Genomic DNA, 17,568 nt, shown 5'->3' with positions numbered 1-17,568 from the left:
ACACTGGTTTCTTTTAAACTTGCAAAGAAAAATGGGAATCACAAAATCACAGTTAAATTTAAAACACAAAAGTTAAATTGAAGATAACAGATTCACCCCTTCACCTCCCCTCTCCTTCACTGCCTCCTTCCTTCAGCCCTTCACCTCCTCTTTCACTGCCTACTTCCTTTAGCCCTTCACCACTTTACTTCCTCTCTCCTTCACTGCCTACTTCCTTTAGCCCTTCACCACTTCACTTCCTCTCTCCTTCACTGCCTACTTCCTTTAGCCCTTCACCACTTCACTTCCTCTCTCCTGCACTGCCTACTTCCTTTAGCCCTTCACCACTTCACTTCCTCTCTCCTTCACTGCCTACTTCCTTTAGCCCTTCACCACTTCACTTCCTCTCTCCTTCACTGCCTACTTCCTTTAGCCCTTCACCACTTCACCTCCCCTCTCCTCCCTCCAGATATCTTCATATCTTCTTAAATAAAGTGCTTTAACGGACCTGCTCCTGGAATGTGTCTTCATATTTTCGCTCCATCAGTTTTGTGAAGAATGTTCTTGAAGGAAGATTGTAGCCAGGGTGGAGGGTGTTAATCATGGCAATGAAGCCTGCATCTCCAACCATTGACATGGGCCTCATGTCGGTGACCAGCATGTTCAGGACACTGTCTGTCATGATGGCTGCTTGCCTTGGTGTACAAGCCGCATTCCCCACAACGAAACGCCTCATGGTGAGTTGTTTTTTTCTGAAATGAGAAAGACAGTATGAGTGAGTATGCCTAACAGCACTATTAACATAAAACTCAATAAAACTCACTCATTGATAATTTAGTTGATAATTGCTTATGTAAAGAAGGCCTTTATATAACAGAATCCTCAAATGCAATTTGTCCTAGCTCACTTCTTACATTAAGATGCACACACACACACACACACACACACACACACACACACACACACACACACACACACACACACACACACCAATACCAATGAACAAGGGACAACAACATCTCTTTTAGCCTTAGTTTACAGACCAAGTCTGCTCTACCACTAACGTTAGCAAGCTAACGTAACGTTAACTAGCCGGTCGGCTATAACGTTAATGTTGTCGACCTGGATGCGGGCGCAATGCGCATCGACTGTTAACGTTAGATAAGCAAGCTAACGTAACGTTAACTAGCCGGTCGGCTATAACGTTAATGTTGTCGACCTGGATGCGGGCGCAATGCGCATCGACTGTTAACGTTAGATAAACAAAACAAACTATCTGCTGTGAGACGAACATTTCCACTTCAAACAACAATACACATGGGTCTAATAATCTAACATTAGTTTACATGCATATCGAGTTTGTAGTAGAATAACGTTAACTTACCCCGCTGCTGAGCTCCCTTGGCACCATCCAATGATCCAACATGTTTGCGTTTAAGGTGTTCACGCAGCGCCGTTGTGCTGCCATGCCATGCAAGATCGGCTTTGCACATTTTGCACGTAACAGACTTTTTATTTCCAGTTAATATAAGGTAAGTGCTCCCAAACTTGCGAAGTTTTGGGTCGAGCAGCTGCTTTCTCCTCGGCCATGTTGTTTGTTGTTTACTGCGCGTGCGCAAGGCGAGTGACGTAGTCGGCTCCGCGACAGCGGGGCCAGGGAGTGACGTAGCCAGCACTGCGCCGCAGCAGCTGCGGTCAGCTGTTGTTTTTTATCAACAAAACAGATGGCTCTGCGGTCCAACTAATCGCGAGGCAACGAATCGATAATCAAATTCGTTGCCAACGAATTTGATCATCGATTTTAATCGATTTAATCGATTAGTTGTTGCAGCCCTATATAGTCTAGTAGGAACGGGGGGTCCCCGCGCACCCGAAAGATATATTTTTCTAACATAGATTTTTGTGCTCCTCAAGGTGTCTAATAAACAAATTTTGTTGTTACCCCGTTGAAATAGTGTCCCATGGGTCTGTTTGGCGGCCATCTTTGCGGGCATATTGCAATGTCTGATGAAAATGGATAAGGGTCATAACTTTTGAACTAGACGTCATACAGAGACAAATGACACCACTTTTCTGTATGATTTCTGCATGAGGAATTGATTGAGAGGGTTGTTTTAATGATTTTAACAGGTTTGGTATAGTAAAACTCAAAAACATTTGAAAAAGTGTCTAATTTACTCTCAAAATCTTGCAAAGAAAATCTATCTACATATTAGTCCATGGGCCAGAAGGGTTGGGAATAATGCTCATACTGATTTTTGGCAAGGTATACATCTCTAGAGTTAGAAAATATGTGAGAGCATTGCACCAATGGTAGCTAAATGTGTGTTATCACTCAATTTATAACACCATGCAAAACATAATAGTTGCGGGACTTTTAGGGACATTTGAGGCTAAGTTCATGCAAATCAAGTCTAAAAGCACCAGATTTTGCCCAGAATTAGCCCAGGGCATGCTCTAACAATTGAGCCAGAGTGCCCGAGCCGGTGACCCCCGGGGTCACCATGGTGGCCAGATCCAATATGACCACTGTCCAAAAAAGATTTTGGCTATAACTTTTGAAAGAGATGAGCTAGAAATACAGACTTGGTGTCTATCTTTTTTTTTTTTACCATTAGAAAGGTGTTGGAATGCTTATCTTTACTAATGAAGATGTGTGTGGACCCCTAATCTGCATATTTCCAAGATGGCGGCTACCTGAATATGAGTTTTACCATAACTGTTGATGCTTTTAGTAAACTCGGTGTCCATTTTATGGTTTTTGAGTTTTAGAAACACATTGTAATACTCAGATTTATGATTGAATCTATCTATAGCACTCTACTTTGCATAGTAAGTAGGCTACCAATATGGCCGCTAACCGATTTTTTTTTTACATACACTTTCACCCAGATTGAGTGTAGACTTGTAAGAATAAGTTACCATCAAACTGGTGGAAACAAACAATCTACAGTATGTATCTTACAGATTTTATTGAAACAATTAGACAAATAGAGTATAACCCATTCCCATTGATACAGGTAATAGCCAGTCTGTGCATCAATGCTCTCCATAAATGTGAAATGCTATCAATACTGATCAAAGGTGTTTAGAATTTGAACAAAATATTACAATATCAGAAACAAAAACAACAGAACAAAACATATATTGGTGCCTATATGTACAAGTGAGTAGTAGCCTACTTATGTCCATAGGTTGAATTGAGTTAGAAGTGCTCAGTCCTTTTGATTTACCAGGGTGACTGATTTTGCATAAAAGACTTCAGATGACAAGTGGTTTTTGTTTATATCCTTATATCCACAGCCAGATTACTAAAATATTGTTGTCTCGACCCTCATTGTTGGTACAGGCACTCTTGCATCCACATTGAGGTGCCACAGGCTCCAGCTTTACAACATTCGCAGCACCCACTACATGGCTTTTTGCAGACGCAGCAGAGAATGATTGCTCAGGCTTTACTGGCATCTGGAAGATGGGTCCAGTAAGGTTCCAAAGTCTTGGTCATGGAGTCCCAGTACCAGCCCCACGTACTGAACTCTGGATATTTTGCTGGACAGAGGTTGCCTGATTCCAGTAGAAGCTGGCCTGCAGCAGCCCCCATTTGACATGCTGAATCAGTGCATCTTGGGTGGGAGGCAGGTTCTCTTGATGCATTTGAAAAAAGCCAATGTCTAGCATCATCTACTTGGCTGGAGCCACAGCTTTTGCTGTACATGACAACCCCAAGGTGAGGGTGACCAGGGTTTTGGGATGAACTCTCTACCAAGAAGGATGTTATACTTTCCAACAGATCTGAATATGACATATCTGCACTTCAGCCTTGTAACCATCCTGAAGCAGACACTACAGTAGAATGATTTATAGCACCTGGCACATGCTGCGGCCAGTAGCCATAGAAACTCAGGATCCATACGTCCGACAGTGATGTTGTAATACTTGCAATACGCTTCTTCTACACATTAGGCCTCACAGAGCCCTGGATCGGCTTCACATGGAAAGTACATTTATGTTCACAAAATCTGCAATGTTCTTGGTCCCCAGAGATCACTGGCATTACATCTCTTCCATGTGCTAAAAGGATGTGATACTACATCAGCCTTCCAGGGCTATGGGAAAAGGAGTGGATGGGCAGCTTGGGAAGCAACATCGGATCTCACTGAGACTGTGGACGCCTTCACCTTGGAGCCTGAACCGATCAACTCAGCTGTCCATGTCCAAAGACTGGAAGCATTATGGTTGTTGTCATGTCCAGCAAGAGCTGTGTCTCCAGCCAAGTAGATGAAGCCAGACATCAGCTTTTCTCAAATGGTACCAAGTCCCTTGAGAACTTGCCTCCCACCCAAGATGCACTGACTCAGCATGTAAAATGGGGACTGCTGCAGGCCAGCTTCTACTGGAATCAGGCAACCTCTGTCCAGCAAAATATCCAGAGTTCAGTACGTGGGGCTGGACGCTGGTACTGGGACTCCATGACCAAGACTTGGGAACCTTACTGGACCCATCTTCCAGATGCCAGTAAAGCCTGAGTCATCATTCTCTGCTGCGTCTGCAAAAAGTCATGTAGTGGGTGCTGTGAATGCTGTAAAGCTGGAGCCTGTGGCACCTCAATGTGGATGCAAGAGTGCCTGTACCAACAATGCGGTCAAGACAACAATATTTGATTAATCTGGCTGTGGATATAAGGATATAAACAAAAAACACTTTACACTCAATCTAACTTAACCCCCCCAACCCATGGACATACCTACGTGTTACTCACTAATTGTTTCAATAAAATATGTAAGATAAATACTGTAGATTGTTTGTTTCCACCAGTTTGATGGTAACTCATTGTTACAACTACAAAAGTGTATGTAAAAAAGAAATGGGATAGCAGCCATATTGGTAGCCTATTTACTATGCAAAGTAGAGTGCTATAGATAGATTCAATCATAAATCTGAGTATTACAATGTGTTTCTAAAACTCAAAAACCATAAAATGGACACCGAGTTTACTAAAAGCATCAACAGTTATGGTAAAACTCATATTCAGGTACCCGCCATCTTGGAAATATGCAGATTAGGGGTCCACACACATCTTCATTAGTAAAGATAAGCATTCCAACACCTTTCTAATGGTCAAAAAATATAAGATAGACACCAAGTCTGTATTTCTAGCTCATCTCTTTCAAAAGTTATAGCCAAAATCTTTTTCGGACAGTGGTCATATTGGATCCGGCCGCCATGGTGACCCCGGGGGTCACCGGCTCGGGCACTCTGGCTCAATTGTTAGAGCATGCCCTGGGCTAATTCTGGGCAAAATCTGGTGCTTTTAGACTTGATTTGCATGAACTTAGCCTCAAATGTCCCTAAAAATCCCGCAACTATTATGTTTTGCATGGTGTTATAAATCGAGTGATAACACACATTTAGCTACCATTGGTGCAATGCTCTCACATATTTTCTAACTCTAGAGATGTATACCTTGCCAAAAATCAATATGAGCATTATTCCCAACCCTTCTGGCCCATGGACTAATATGTACAGTATTTATCTTACATATTTTATTGAAACAATTAGTGAGTAACACGTAGGTATGTCCATGGGTTGGGGGGGTTAAGTTAGATTGAGTGTAAAGTGTTTTTTGTTTATATCCTTATATCCACAGCCAGATTAATCAAATATTGTTGTCTTGACCGCATTGTTGGTACAGGCACTCTTGCATCCACATTGAGGTGCCACAGGCTCCAGCTTTACAGCATTCACAGCACCCACTACATGACTTTTTGCAGACGCAGCAGAGAATGATGACTCAGGCTTTACTGGCATCTGGAAGATGGGTCCAGTAAGGTTCCCAAGTCTTGGTCATGGAGTCCCAGTACCAGCGTCCAGCCCCACGTACTGAACTCTGGATATTTTGCTGGACAGAGGTTGCCTGATTCCAGTAGAAGCTGGCCTGCAGCAGTCCCCATTTTACATGCTGAGTCAGTGCATCTTGGGTGGGAGGCAAGTTCTCAAGGGACTTGGTACCATTTGAGAAAAGCTGATGTCTGGCTTCATCTACTTGGCTGGAGACACAGCTCTTGCTGGACATGACAACAACCATAATGCTTCCAGTCTTTGGACATGGACAGCTGAGTTGATCGGTTCAGGCTCCAAGGTGAAGGCGTCCACAGTCTCAGTGAGATCCGATGTTGCTTCCCAAGCTGCCCATCCACTCCTTTTCCCATAGCCCTGGAAGGCTGATGTAGTATCACATCCTTTTAGCACATGGAAGAGATGTAATGCCAGTGATCTCTGGGGACCAAGAACATTGCAGATTTTGTGAACATAAATGTACTTTCCATGTGAAGCCGATCCAGGGCTCTGTGAGGCCTAATGTGTAGAAGAAGCGTATTGCAAGTATTACAACATCACTGTCGGACGTATGGATCCTGAGTTTCTATGGCTACTGGCCGCAGCATGTGCCAGGTGCTATAAATCATTCTACTGTAGTGTCTGCTTCAGGATGGTTACAAGGCTGAAGTGCAGATATGTCATATTCAGATCTGTTGGAAAGTATAACATCCTTTTTGGTAGAGAGTTCATCCCAAAACCCTGGTCACCCTCACCTTGGGGTTGTCATGTACAGCAAAAGCTGTGGCTCCAGCCAAGTAGATGATGCTAGACATTGGCTTTTTTCAAATGCATCAAGAGAACCTGCCTCCCACCCAAGATGCACTGATTCAGCATGTCAAATGGGGGCTGCTGCAGGCCAGCTTCTACTGGAATCAGGCAACCTCTGTCCAGCAAAATATCCAGAGTTCAGTACGTGGGGCTGGTACTGGGACTCCATGACCAAGACTTTGGAACCTTACTGGACCCATCTTCCAGATGCCAGTAAAGCCTGAGCAATCATTCTCTGCTGCGTCTGCAAAAAGCCATGTAGTGGGTGCTGCGAATGTTGTAAAGCTGGAGCCTGTGGCACCTCAATGTGGATGCAAGAGTGCCTGTACCAACAATGAGGGTCGAGACAACAATATTTTAGTAATCTGGCTGTGGATATAAGGATATAAACAAAAACCACTTGTCATCTGAAGTCTTTTATGCAAAATCAGTCACCCTGGTAAATCAAAAGGACTGAGCACTTCTAACTCAATTCAACCTATGGACATAAGTAGGCTACTACTCACTTGTACATATAGGCACCAATATATGTTTTGTTCTGTTGTTTTTGTTTCTGATATTGTAATATTTTGTTCAAATTCTAAACACCTTTGATCAGTATTGATAGCATTTCACATTTATGGAGAGCATTGATGCACAGACTGGCTATTACCTGTATCAATGGGAATGGGTTATACTCTATTTGTCTAATTGTTTCAATAAAATCTGTAAGATACATACTGTAGATTGTTTGTTTCCACCAGTTTGATGGTAACTTATTCTTACAAGTCTACACTCAATCTGGGTGAAAGTGTATGTAAAAAAAAAATCGGTTAGCGGCCATATTGGTAGCCTACTTACTATGCAAAGTAGAGTGCTATAGATAGATTCAATCATAAATCTGAGTATTACAATGTGTTTCTAAAACTCAAAAACCATAAAATGGACACCGAGTTTACTAAAAGCATCAACAGTTATGGTAAAACTCATATTCAGGTAGCCGCCATCTTGGAAATATGCAGATTAGGGGTCCACACACATCTTCATTAGTAAAGATAAGCATTCCAACACCTTTCTAATGGTCAAAAAATATAAGATAGACACCAAGTCTGTATTTCTAGCTCATCTCTTTCAAAAGTTATAGCCAAAATCTTTTTCGGACAGTGGTCATATTGGATCCGGCCGCCATGGTGACCCCGGGGGTCACCGGCTCGGGCACTCTGGCTCAATTGTTAGAGCATGCCCTGGGCTAATTCTGGGCAAAATCTGGTGCTTTTAGACTTGATTTGCATGAACTTAGCCTCAAATGTCCCTAAATCCCGCAACTATTATGTTTTGCATGGTGTTATAAATCGAGTGATAACACACATTTAGCTACCATTGGTGCAATGCTCTCACATATTTTCTAACTCTAGAGATGTATACCTTGCCAAAAATCAATATGAGCATTATTCCCAACCCTTCTGGCCCATGGACTAATATGTAGATAGATTTATTTTGCAAGATTTTGAGAGTAAATTAGACACTTTTTTCAAATGTTTTGGGGTTTTACTATACCAAACCTGTTAAAATCATTAAAACAACCCTCTCTATCAATTCCTCGTGCAGAAATCATACAGAAAAGTGGTGTCATTTGTCTCTGTATGACGTCTAGTTCAAAAGTTATGACCCTTATCCATTTTCATCAGACATCGCAATATGCCTGCAAAGATGGCCGCCAAACGGACCCATGGGACACTATTTCAACGGGGTAACAACAAAATTTGTTTATTAGACACCTTGAGGAGTACAAAAATCTATGTTAGAAAAATATATCTTTCGGGTGCGCGTGGACCCCCCGTTCCTACTAGACTATTGCTTTCACATTAATAAACGCCTCAAAAAAAGTTCGGAAACGTTATTTCCGTCGATTATTTCTCCCCTTTAATAATACCAATTGGTATTGTATTTTATATCATTGGAAAGCCTGATTAGTCGCCTTTACAATGGGGTACAACTTAACACGTTCACTGCCAACGACGTGTTAACACGTTTTCAGAATCCAGCTGTTGACTGCCAACGACGTGTTAACACGTCGTCAGAATCGATTTTTTTTTTTTTGACGGTGGGATGTGCATCTAACCCTTTTACATCTCTTATATAAGTATTGGACGTGTACAACGTGTACAACCCATTCCACCGACCCACTAAGTGGCGACAAGGAAGGAGGAAGGCAAGCAAAAAGCAGTGTGACGAAGCCATTCTCATGAAAATGGATTGGCGAAAACGCTTTCGTTTTCGCGCTGATTGCTGGCAGTGCGGGATTGCAAATTTGCATAATATATTACGGATGGAACACACTTTGAAACACGCAGCATAAATATGACCAGAATCGCAAAAGCTTTATCAAAGCTCTCAACCAAAACTCCAAGAAGCGAGCGAGTCCAACCAGACTTCCTCAAAGAGCGGCCGCGCAGACAGGCTCACAGCCGCACAGCAGCAGCAAAGCAATGAGACTGGTGACAAGCTTGTGGTGCAGCAGGCCATTTTGCCTTGCAAAATAGCACCAAATTGGAAACAGCCATAAAAGGCTTTTAGAATGGGATTTTCAACCCATTCTTTTTTGTTTCTTTTTCACTCTAATTTAGAGTAATTTAATTTCTATTCAGAAATTTATTTGAGAGGTCGAGAGTATGAGAAAGTGCATTTGCACAGGTAGGAAAGTGCTTGTGACACGGCGCTGCAGCCAAGAAGAACGCCCACGGAGGGAGGAGTTGGAAGCAGAGGGAAGTTTCCTGCTGTTATGGAGGAAATTACTGTTCAAAACTATTGTTTAGGTCTTACTGATGCCAAAAATGAATGGTTAAAGTGACTGTTCTATCGAATTTCACAAAAAGCCGTTTATCTCTGAATATTTTTTCTGACGCTGAAACCATGCTGTATTCAACTGCTAATGCTTACATAACTACTAACTCTACAAACTAACTCTTTTAGACAGAGAAAGCACACATTCTATTAGTTCTTTTTAGATGATTGGTGTTCACGAAGTCCTAACAGAAAAGAATCCTCGGCTCTTGTAAAATGAGCCTAGAATCCTCAAAAAAAAAACTGGCAGAACCTACCTACAGCATTGAAAAAAGGCTGGCAGTCAATGTGTTAAGGATTGTGCATTCGTGGAATGAGCAACATACAGATTCTGATGTTCAGTCTGTCTCTCTCTGGGATGCAGCTCCAAACCTCCAGACAGCTGCTTTGCTTATCGTTAAAACTCGAACGCTGGGACGCTGGTGACTTGATTGTTGCAGCTTTCGCATTTCTCGTTAACGACGAGGAAATGCCAGCTGCAACAATACCTGTCACACCTGGAGCGCTCCGTTTCTGCGTGCCTGCCACTGACCCAATCCCTCCACGAGGCATTGGCTTGTTTGCAGTGTTGCCAGGTGTTATGGTGAGTTTCAACCCCCATTTGGTGCTCCAAAGGGCCACAAACCTGGCAGCCACGCAGTTTGTTTGACACCGCAGTGAGGGAATGGTTTTGACATGATTGTATTATTTCTATCAGCTGCGATCTGCGAGCCACCAATGAAAGAGTCTAGAGCCGCCTCTAGATCATGCCCATGTCTCTAGGCTCTAATCATGCCCATGTCAATGAGAGTGATGTAGGGTTCTTGCAGCCCTACAGATTGGAGATAGAGCTTCTAGATGAGCTTGCTCTTCTGCGTCTTCCTGTATGTGCTGTTGGAGTTGAATAAGGCCACACATTCATCAAAAACACAATGTTCCAGCAACTCGTGGAGGTTCACAAGTTGACCACAACCAGGTCAATCACTGCCTTGGAGCGCTCCACTCCATCTCAGCAGCTCCTACCTTGAGTTCCTCCCCGGGTAATCTCGCTTGCCAGACTCCCTCCCTACAACGGCAGAGTCTGGCTAATACCTCCACCCTGGTATAGGGGGAAAAGGCTCTGTTTACCTTTACAACTATCCACCAAAAGTATCAAGCAGGCCTGCTTTATTGCACAATCCAGATCCGACCGTTTTCAGCATGTAGCAACGAGCTAGCGTTGTTGATGTTGTTGTTTCACAGTGGCACAGGCATTTGAGATAGACAGATTCGACACGGAGGAGTGGAAACGAAATCCATAAATGGTCGCCACCAGTCAGTCAGAACGGGTGCATGCATGCAGGGAGAAGGGTAGAAGATGATTGTGATGCTGCAGACGCAAAGTGCCGCTGTGTGTAAATTCAGCTCGAGCCCTGGCCATTCAGACGCACTGCTTTGCTCCGCGCCGGTGACAACTTGTACTGACTTCCTATCTGGCTTCACACAATCACTCGTGGGTCTAATTAAATAAATAGATCAGACGCCGAAACAATCTCTGCATGGGGCGAGCCGGCCGCATCACGGCTGGTCTGACTGAACGGTCTAATGTGCCACCCATCGGGTGAATGTGCTAACAAGTGCGCCAAAATGAAACTGGCTGCCCTTCCAGATGCTTCGTCACTTCAGCGTCTGGTGTGTTTGCACCGTCTGGTGTGTTTGCACCTTTTCGCATCCATTTTGAGAAATGCATCCATGCATGAGTTCAACTCCTTCCCGTTTGACCTGTCCTCACCAACCCTCTGCATCCTACAGTCTGCCTGCCTCTGATGAACTCATTGCAGACTTAAAATCAGCCCATGCTGCAGGAGAGCAGAAGTTGACCAGATTCTTGCAAGACCGGGGGCCCTATCTTCGCAAAAGCGGTAATTTAGCGTTTGCGCTCTTTAACGCCGCGCGCAATGCAAATTGGGGGCGGGCACAAGCGCATGCCTGTTATAATTGTACTGGACATAGGCGTGCCACATGCCACACCAGGCGTTTCTGCGCAGAATACGGGGCAGCACCTCTTACGCGCAAAAAAAAAATCACCTATTACGCGCTAAATACCCCGCTGCCACGCCAGGACATCAAATTCTGCAGCTAAAATTGGGTATTAGCAGATAATTCAGTGAGGCAATCAACTTTAACTCACTGATAAACTTTTATCACATCAAAGAGGGAAACTAGCAACGAGCTAGTGTGTAGGTTTCTGCCGTTAGCTTGCTAGCTAGATAGCGTTGTTGTTTTCACTGAGGTGGCAGGGCACTATTTACAGCGACATAGAGGGAGGAGGGAGCGGAAGCTGCTCTGATTGACGTAGTCAGAGCCAATGACAGAGTTTGTAATAAGCCGGGAGCGGACATCCGGCAGCCACTGAAACAGTCGCTCCAATGGGGAGCAGCTGTAGAGCAGGGGAGGGCTTATCCCAGTTGCCTGTGGCCAGCGAGACTACCTATCCCATAACCCGGAGGGTCATTGGCACCACAGACGATCTGTCAATAAGCTCTTATTTTGAAGTATAATTAGTTCTCTTGTCATAGTCATACATGCATTAACTATTTTACTGCAAGAGATCCTGGAGGTAGTTTGTTTAAAATGCAGCAGTACCAAGGTAAAATGGGTTATGACATTAACATCTTTTCAGTGAACATAATTATGAAAAACACAATACTTGTCATTACTAAACCATGTTTGGTAGGCATGGATTCGCAATTAAAATAGCTATAATTCACCATTGTTAATCTCCTTCTTTACTCTAAAAATGGTAACCCCCAAACACCACATACGTATACGTTGCCATTCAAAAGTTACGTTTTCACAGTGGCGTGCCGTCCATTAGGCGAACTAGGCAAATGCTAGGGGCGCTTGAGCCGTTAGGGGCGCCAGAGAGGGTAAAAAAAAAAAAAAAAAAAAAAAATTACAAATACTTTTTCATGATAATAGGCCTACTATTATTTTACAATAGTAGACAAAAAATAAGCAGAACAACGTCTTAAGTCTAAATAATAGTGAAATCATTTTTCTAATTCTGGCTTTCTGGCTGCCTGGGCTGGGCTGCAGCACTTTCACCATGGTCCCTAAAGGCCCAATTATACTCAACGTTAAAGACGGAGACGGAGACGGACAGAGCCTTCTGTCCGTACTCTGCGTTAATTTCGTCCGTTTTCTGTCCGTCATCTGAAAGCTTACGGATACGCATGCAACGGAGGAAAACCACACACACCATATACCATGTGTGCTGACATTTGACTCTCTACTGCCCACTGGTGGATGTATTGCTTAACATGATACCAACGTGAAAGACGCATGGAAGTATGTGGGCAGTGACGATTACACCGTTTGAAACGGATGCCCTTATTTACGGATGAAAATGGAGTATAATTGGGCCTTAATCCATACCACCCCACCCCCTGCGCGGCCACGCCCCCTTCTACCTGCTCGGAGCTTTTTCCCAGACTGGGGGAAGGGAGCTGGAAGGAGGGTGCTGCAGCACCCCCTGGTGGCAAGAAATGGGAATTTCGAAATTGTTGGATTTGGCTGTCTTGTGTTTATACCACCAACAAGATGCATTAAAAAACAGTTTGTGCTTCCCAGCTCTAATCTTATTTCATACGCTCTCTCTTCAAAAGTGTTTGATTTTCATCATAATCTGGTTTTCCATAATAATAATAATAAGTTCAGTGTTTATGCCTGTATTGCTGTCTGTTGTAGTGTAAAACGACTAAAGGGAGAGCAGGTGCTTACATGAAAGTGAGTGAGAAAAGGAGAAGATACTGAATAATGACATCACAACAGTATAATCCTAATGTTAATTTAAAATTAAATATTCTTCTAAACATGGATGAAAGTCCAAAAAACGTAAAATTTTCTTCGTGGGTAAGGGCGATTCTGAGCCTGCACTGCAGTGGTGGAATTAGCTGCGATATAATTTTTTATTATATTTTCTTTGGGGGAGGGGGGGGGGGGGGGCACCAGCAAAAATCTTGCCTAGGGCACCAACTTGGTCAGGCACGCCACTGCGTTTTCACGCTACTGGATGGCAGCCATCTTGGAATTCTGGGTCAAAATTATGTCAGAATGTTAAACTGATGTCAGAATCAGATTCTTTGTGGTTGACTTAGACCGAAAAGTGTCTTCATACATTATTCTAGGTGCTCTGGTTCAAAAGTCAATATTTCAAGATTCTACCAGTGGCCATCTTGGATTTGGCCGTCTGGCAGAAAGTCTCAGGATGTTTGGGAGGGGCCTGGGGGCTATTTTAACAAAAGGCCATAGAAGTCAAATTACTCATCAAAAAATCTTAGCCAGAGAGTGGTCATGGAATTGAGGTTATAGTATCAATTATCAGATACTGTGATTTCCTTCTCACGTCATAACAGTTTATGATGTTCTATATCATACATGGGCAAACTACGGCCCGCGGGCCGGATGCGGCCCGCAAGCACCACCTGTGTGGCCCGCGATGGAATTGCAATTTTTTTTTTCTTTTTTTTTTACACAGTGCACCTGAACGCAACATGCAAGATACCCGCTGAATAAGTGTCCAAATGTTCATGTCATTCTGGCCAATACTCCACTTCTGTTATAGCATTTCAGTCTGGAATATGGAATATCTTTCAATAATCTTTATGACTAAAAGGCTACATTGAATTAGAAATTTAAATAATTAACTCATTGGTTTTGGATTTATTTAGCTTCAAGACTGCATTTTTGTTCGTGTGACCCTCAACACAGGCTTTGATCATCCCGGGCCACTGATACTTATGCTTAAATTAACCCACTCATATTCTGATTTATTTCAAGAAAAATATTTTGGCTAGTGGAAATTCTAATTGGCTGGTAACTTTAAAATCTAGCAGCCATATTGGCAGGTGGTCAAAAAAGTAAATTTCAAGCCCTGAGAGCAGGTGGTGACATAGGAGTGAGTGAGAAAAGGATGAAATATTGGTGGTTAAGACTGAATAATGACATCACAACTGTTAATTTAAAATGAGTTATTCCTCTAAACGTGGCTTCAAATGCACCAAATTTTTCACGCTGGCGCCGTTCGGCCCTCAGCAAAACCTGGTAGCGAGGACATTTTTTGTGGCCCTCTCTATCATCAAAGTCACCCATCCATGGGTTACGGCATGACAATATTTGTTCGGCCCCCGGCAACAATCTGGGTTTCTCATGTGGCCCCCCATGAAAAATAATTGCCCGAATCGGATTCGACTGCCCAATATGAATATTCGACTTTTCTATACAAAACAATAAAAAATAAAAATAGGAATATCTTCAGTGATTATTTCGGCCACATTAACAGTCAATGCAACAGAGTGATAGGGACATATTTTTGAGCATTTAAAGATCAGTAAGAGACTGTATGATCATGCAAAAATTTTGAATGAATTGCCGACATTGGGCTATTGGATAATGGATTTGTCTGAATAATGAGACAGGCAGGACACATATATATATATTTTTTATTAACCCTAACCCTGACCCTAACCAATTTTTTTTATTTCACCTTTTAAACATTGAAACAACATGTAGCCTACATGGATAACAACGTGAACAGTTCTTTAGCCTATTTCTCAAAAACTAATGGGCCTAAATAAATCTAAACAAGAATAAATTAACAAATGAAATTAAGATTGGAATTTAGATGGGGGGAAAACAACTGCTCGACTTGAAGAATCTCCATCGATTCATGTAGCAGCCGAGCTGCGTAAGTGACGCGCAGTGGGCGAGCTGCTGGGCGGGCAAGGCCACGACTAGGAATCGATTGCTAGTAAAGTAAAGTAAAGTAAAGTATACCATGTGTGCTGATTAGTCTGACGCCTGTGTCTCGTCTCTGACAGGAGCGTGGTGGTTCCAGTAAAGTAAAGTATACCATGTGTGCTGCTGATTAGTCTGACGCCTGTGTCTCGTCTCTGACAGGAGCGTGGTGGTTCCAGTAAAGTAAAGTATACCATGTGTGCTGATTAGTCTGACGCCTGTGTCTCGTCTCTGACAGGAGCGTGGTGGTTCAGTAAAGTAAAGTATACCATGTGTGCTGATTAGTCTGACGCCTGTGTCTCGTCTCTGACAGGAGCGTGGTGGTTCCAGTAAAGTAAAGTATACCATGTGTGCTGATTAGTCTGACGCCTGTGTCTCGTCTCTGACAGGAGCGTGGTGGTTCCAGTAAAGTAAAGTATACCATGTGTGCTGATTAGTCTGACGCCTGTGTCTCGTCTCTGACAGGAGCGTGGTGGTTCCAGTAAAGTAAAGTATACCATGTGTGCTGATTAGTCTGACGCCTGTGTCTCGTCTCTGACAGGAGCGTGGTGGTTCAGTAAAGTAAAGTATACCATGTGTGCTGATTAGTCTGACGCCTGTGTCTCGTCTCTGACAGGAGCGTGGTGGTTCCAGTAAAGTAAAGTATACCATGTGTGCTGATTAGTCTGACGCCTGTGTCTCGTCTCTGACAGGAGCGTGGCGGTTCCAGTAAAGTAAAGTATACCATGTGTGCTGATTAGTCTGACGCCTGTGTCTCGTCTCTGACAGGAGCGTGGTGGTTCCAGTAAAGTAAAGTATACCATGTGTGCTGATTAGTCTGACGCCTGTGTCTCGTCTCTGACAGGAGCGTGGTGGTTCAGTAAAGTAAAGTATACCATGTGTGCTGATTAGTCTGACGCCTGTGTCTCGTCTCTGACAGGAGCGTGGTGGTTCCAGTAAAGTAAAGTATACCATGTGTGCTGATTAGTCTGACGCCTGTGTCTCGTCTCTGACAGGAGCGTGGTGATTCAGTAAAGTAAAGTATAGCATGTGTGCTGATTAGTCTGACGCCTGTGTCTCGTCTCTGACAGGAGCGTGGTGGTTCCAGTAAAGTAAACTATACCATGTGTGCTGATTAGTCTGACGCATGTGTCTCGTCTCTGACAGGAGCGTGGTGGTTCCAGTAAAGTAAAGTATACCATGTGTGCTGATTATTCTGACGCCTGTGTCTCGTCTCTGACAGGAGCGTGGTGGTTCAGTAAAGTAAAGTATACCATGTGTGCTGATTAGTCTGACGCCTGTGTCTCGTCTCTGACAGGAGCGTGGTGGTTCAGTAAAGTAAAGTATACCATGTGTGCTGATTAGTCTGACGCCTGTGTCTCGTCTCTGACAGGAGCGTGGTGGTTCCAGTAAAGTAAAGTATACCATGTGTGCTGATTAGTCTGACGCCTGTGTCTCGTCTCTGACAGGAGCGTGGTGGTTCAGTAAAGTAAAGTATACCATGTGTGCTGATTAGTCTGACGCCTGTGTCTCATCTCTGACAGGAGCGTGGTGGTTCCAGTGAAGAAGCCGCCTCCCGGCAGCCTGTCCGTCAACACAGTGGGCACGCCCACCACCAGCGGAGCGGCCACGCCTGGCAGCACACCCAACATTTTCGCTGCTGCTACAGCAACGCCAAAGAGCATGATCAACACTACAGGTGAGATGCACCACACATCTCTATAATCTATGAAATGCACACACACACACACTCTTCGTACGGCGATATCGTTTGCGCTGCCGTTGCTATGTTCCGAGCGTACACGTGTCAGACATGCATACATGCATAATGGACAAGGAATGGATTAGAATGGATTATGTGTATTGATTGCAAAGCTATTTTCACAAACAGGGGCCATTAGCAGAAGACAAGCAACAGCATGTCTGCTGAAATACTATCTGAATTAGATGTGCTCATAACTGATCAGTGACATTCATACATTCCCTGTATTATTATCCTGCCAGCTAATCTTCCTCGCGGTTGATTCATGATTTTAGGATTTTAGGAGATATGAATTTGGATTGGCTCTCCGACAGCTCTACTAGTTTAAAGCAACTCTGCTTGGAACTCAATCTGACGCAACTTGTTCTTCACCCAACAAGACTGAACAAGAAAAACCCATCCAATTCAACTTTGATCGACATTATTTTAACAAATACAGTAGACTATTGCATGTGTCAGAGTTTCCAAGGCGAGCAAATCCAAGGGTCATATTATTAGGAAACGTAATTTTAAAGATTTTATTGAACAGGGTTTTTTACATGAACTATTTTACTCTGACTTAGATAAATTAAGATTGATCCCAGACCCAGAATTAGCTGCTAACAATTTTTCTCGCATTTTCA

At 43.4% G+C, this 17,568-nt stretch overlaps 1 protein-coding gene across 1 annotated transcript in view; it reads left to right on the top strand.

The window, feature by feature from the left end:
• The window catches only part of LOC310782492 (neurobeachin-like), a gene marked incomplete at its 5' end in the record, with an annotated part of 447,634 nt that overhangs the window by 357,798 nt on the left and 72,268 nt on the right, over positions 1-17,568 (top strand). Inside the window, one exon of the mRNA XM_083643165.1 lies at positions 16,728-16,882. Coding sequence (XP_083499291.1) covers positions 16,728-16,882 — 155 coding nt within the window. The remainder of the gene's footprint in view (positions 1-16,727; positions 16,883-17,568) is intronic.

The sequence above is a fragment of the Poromitra crassiceps genome (genome assembly GCF_964638095.1).
Source record: "Poromitra crassiceps genome assembly, chromosome: 1".
In the NCBI taxonomy this organism is placed as follows: domain Eukaryota; kingdom Metazoa; phylum Chordata; class Actinopteri; order Beryciformes; family Melamphaidae; genus Poromitra; species Poromitra crassiceps.
Note: the sequence above shows the minus strand (reverse complement) of the source record. Positions and strands in the feature narration are given on the sequence as shown.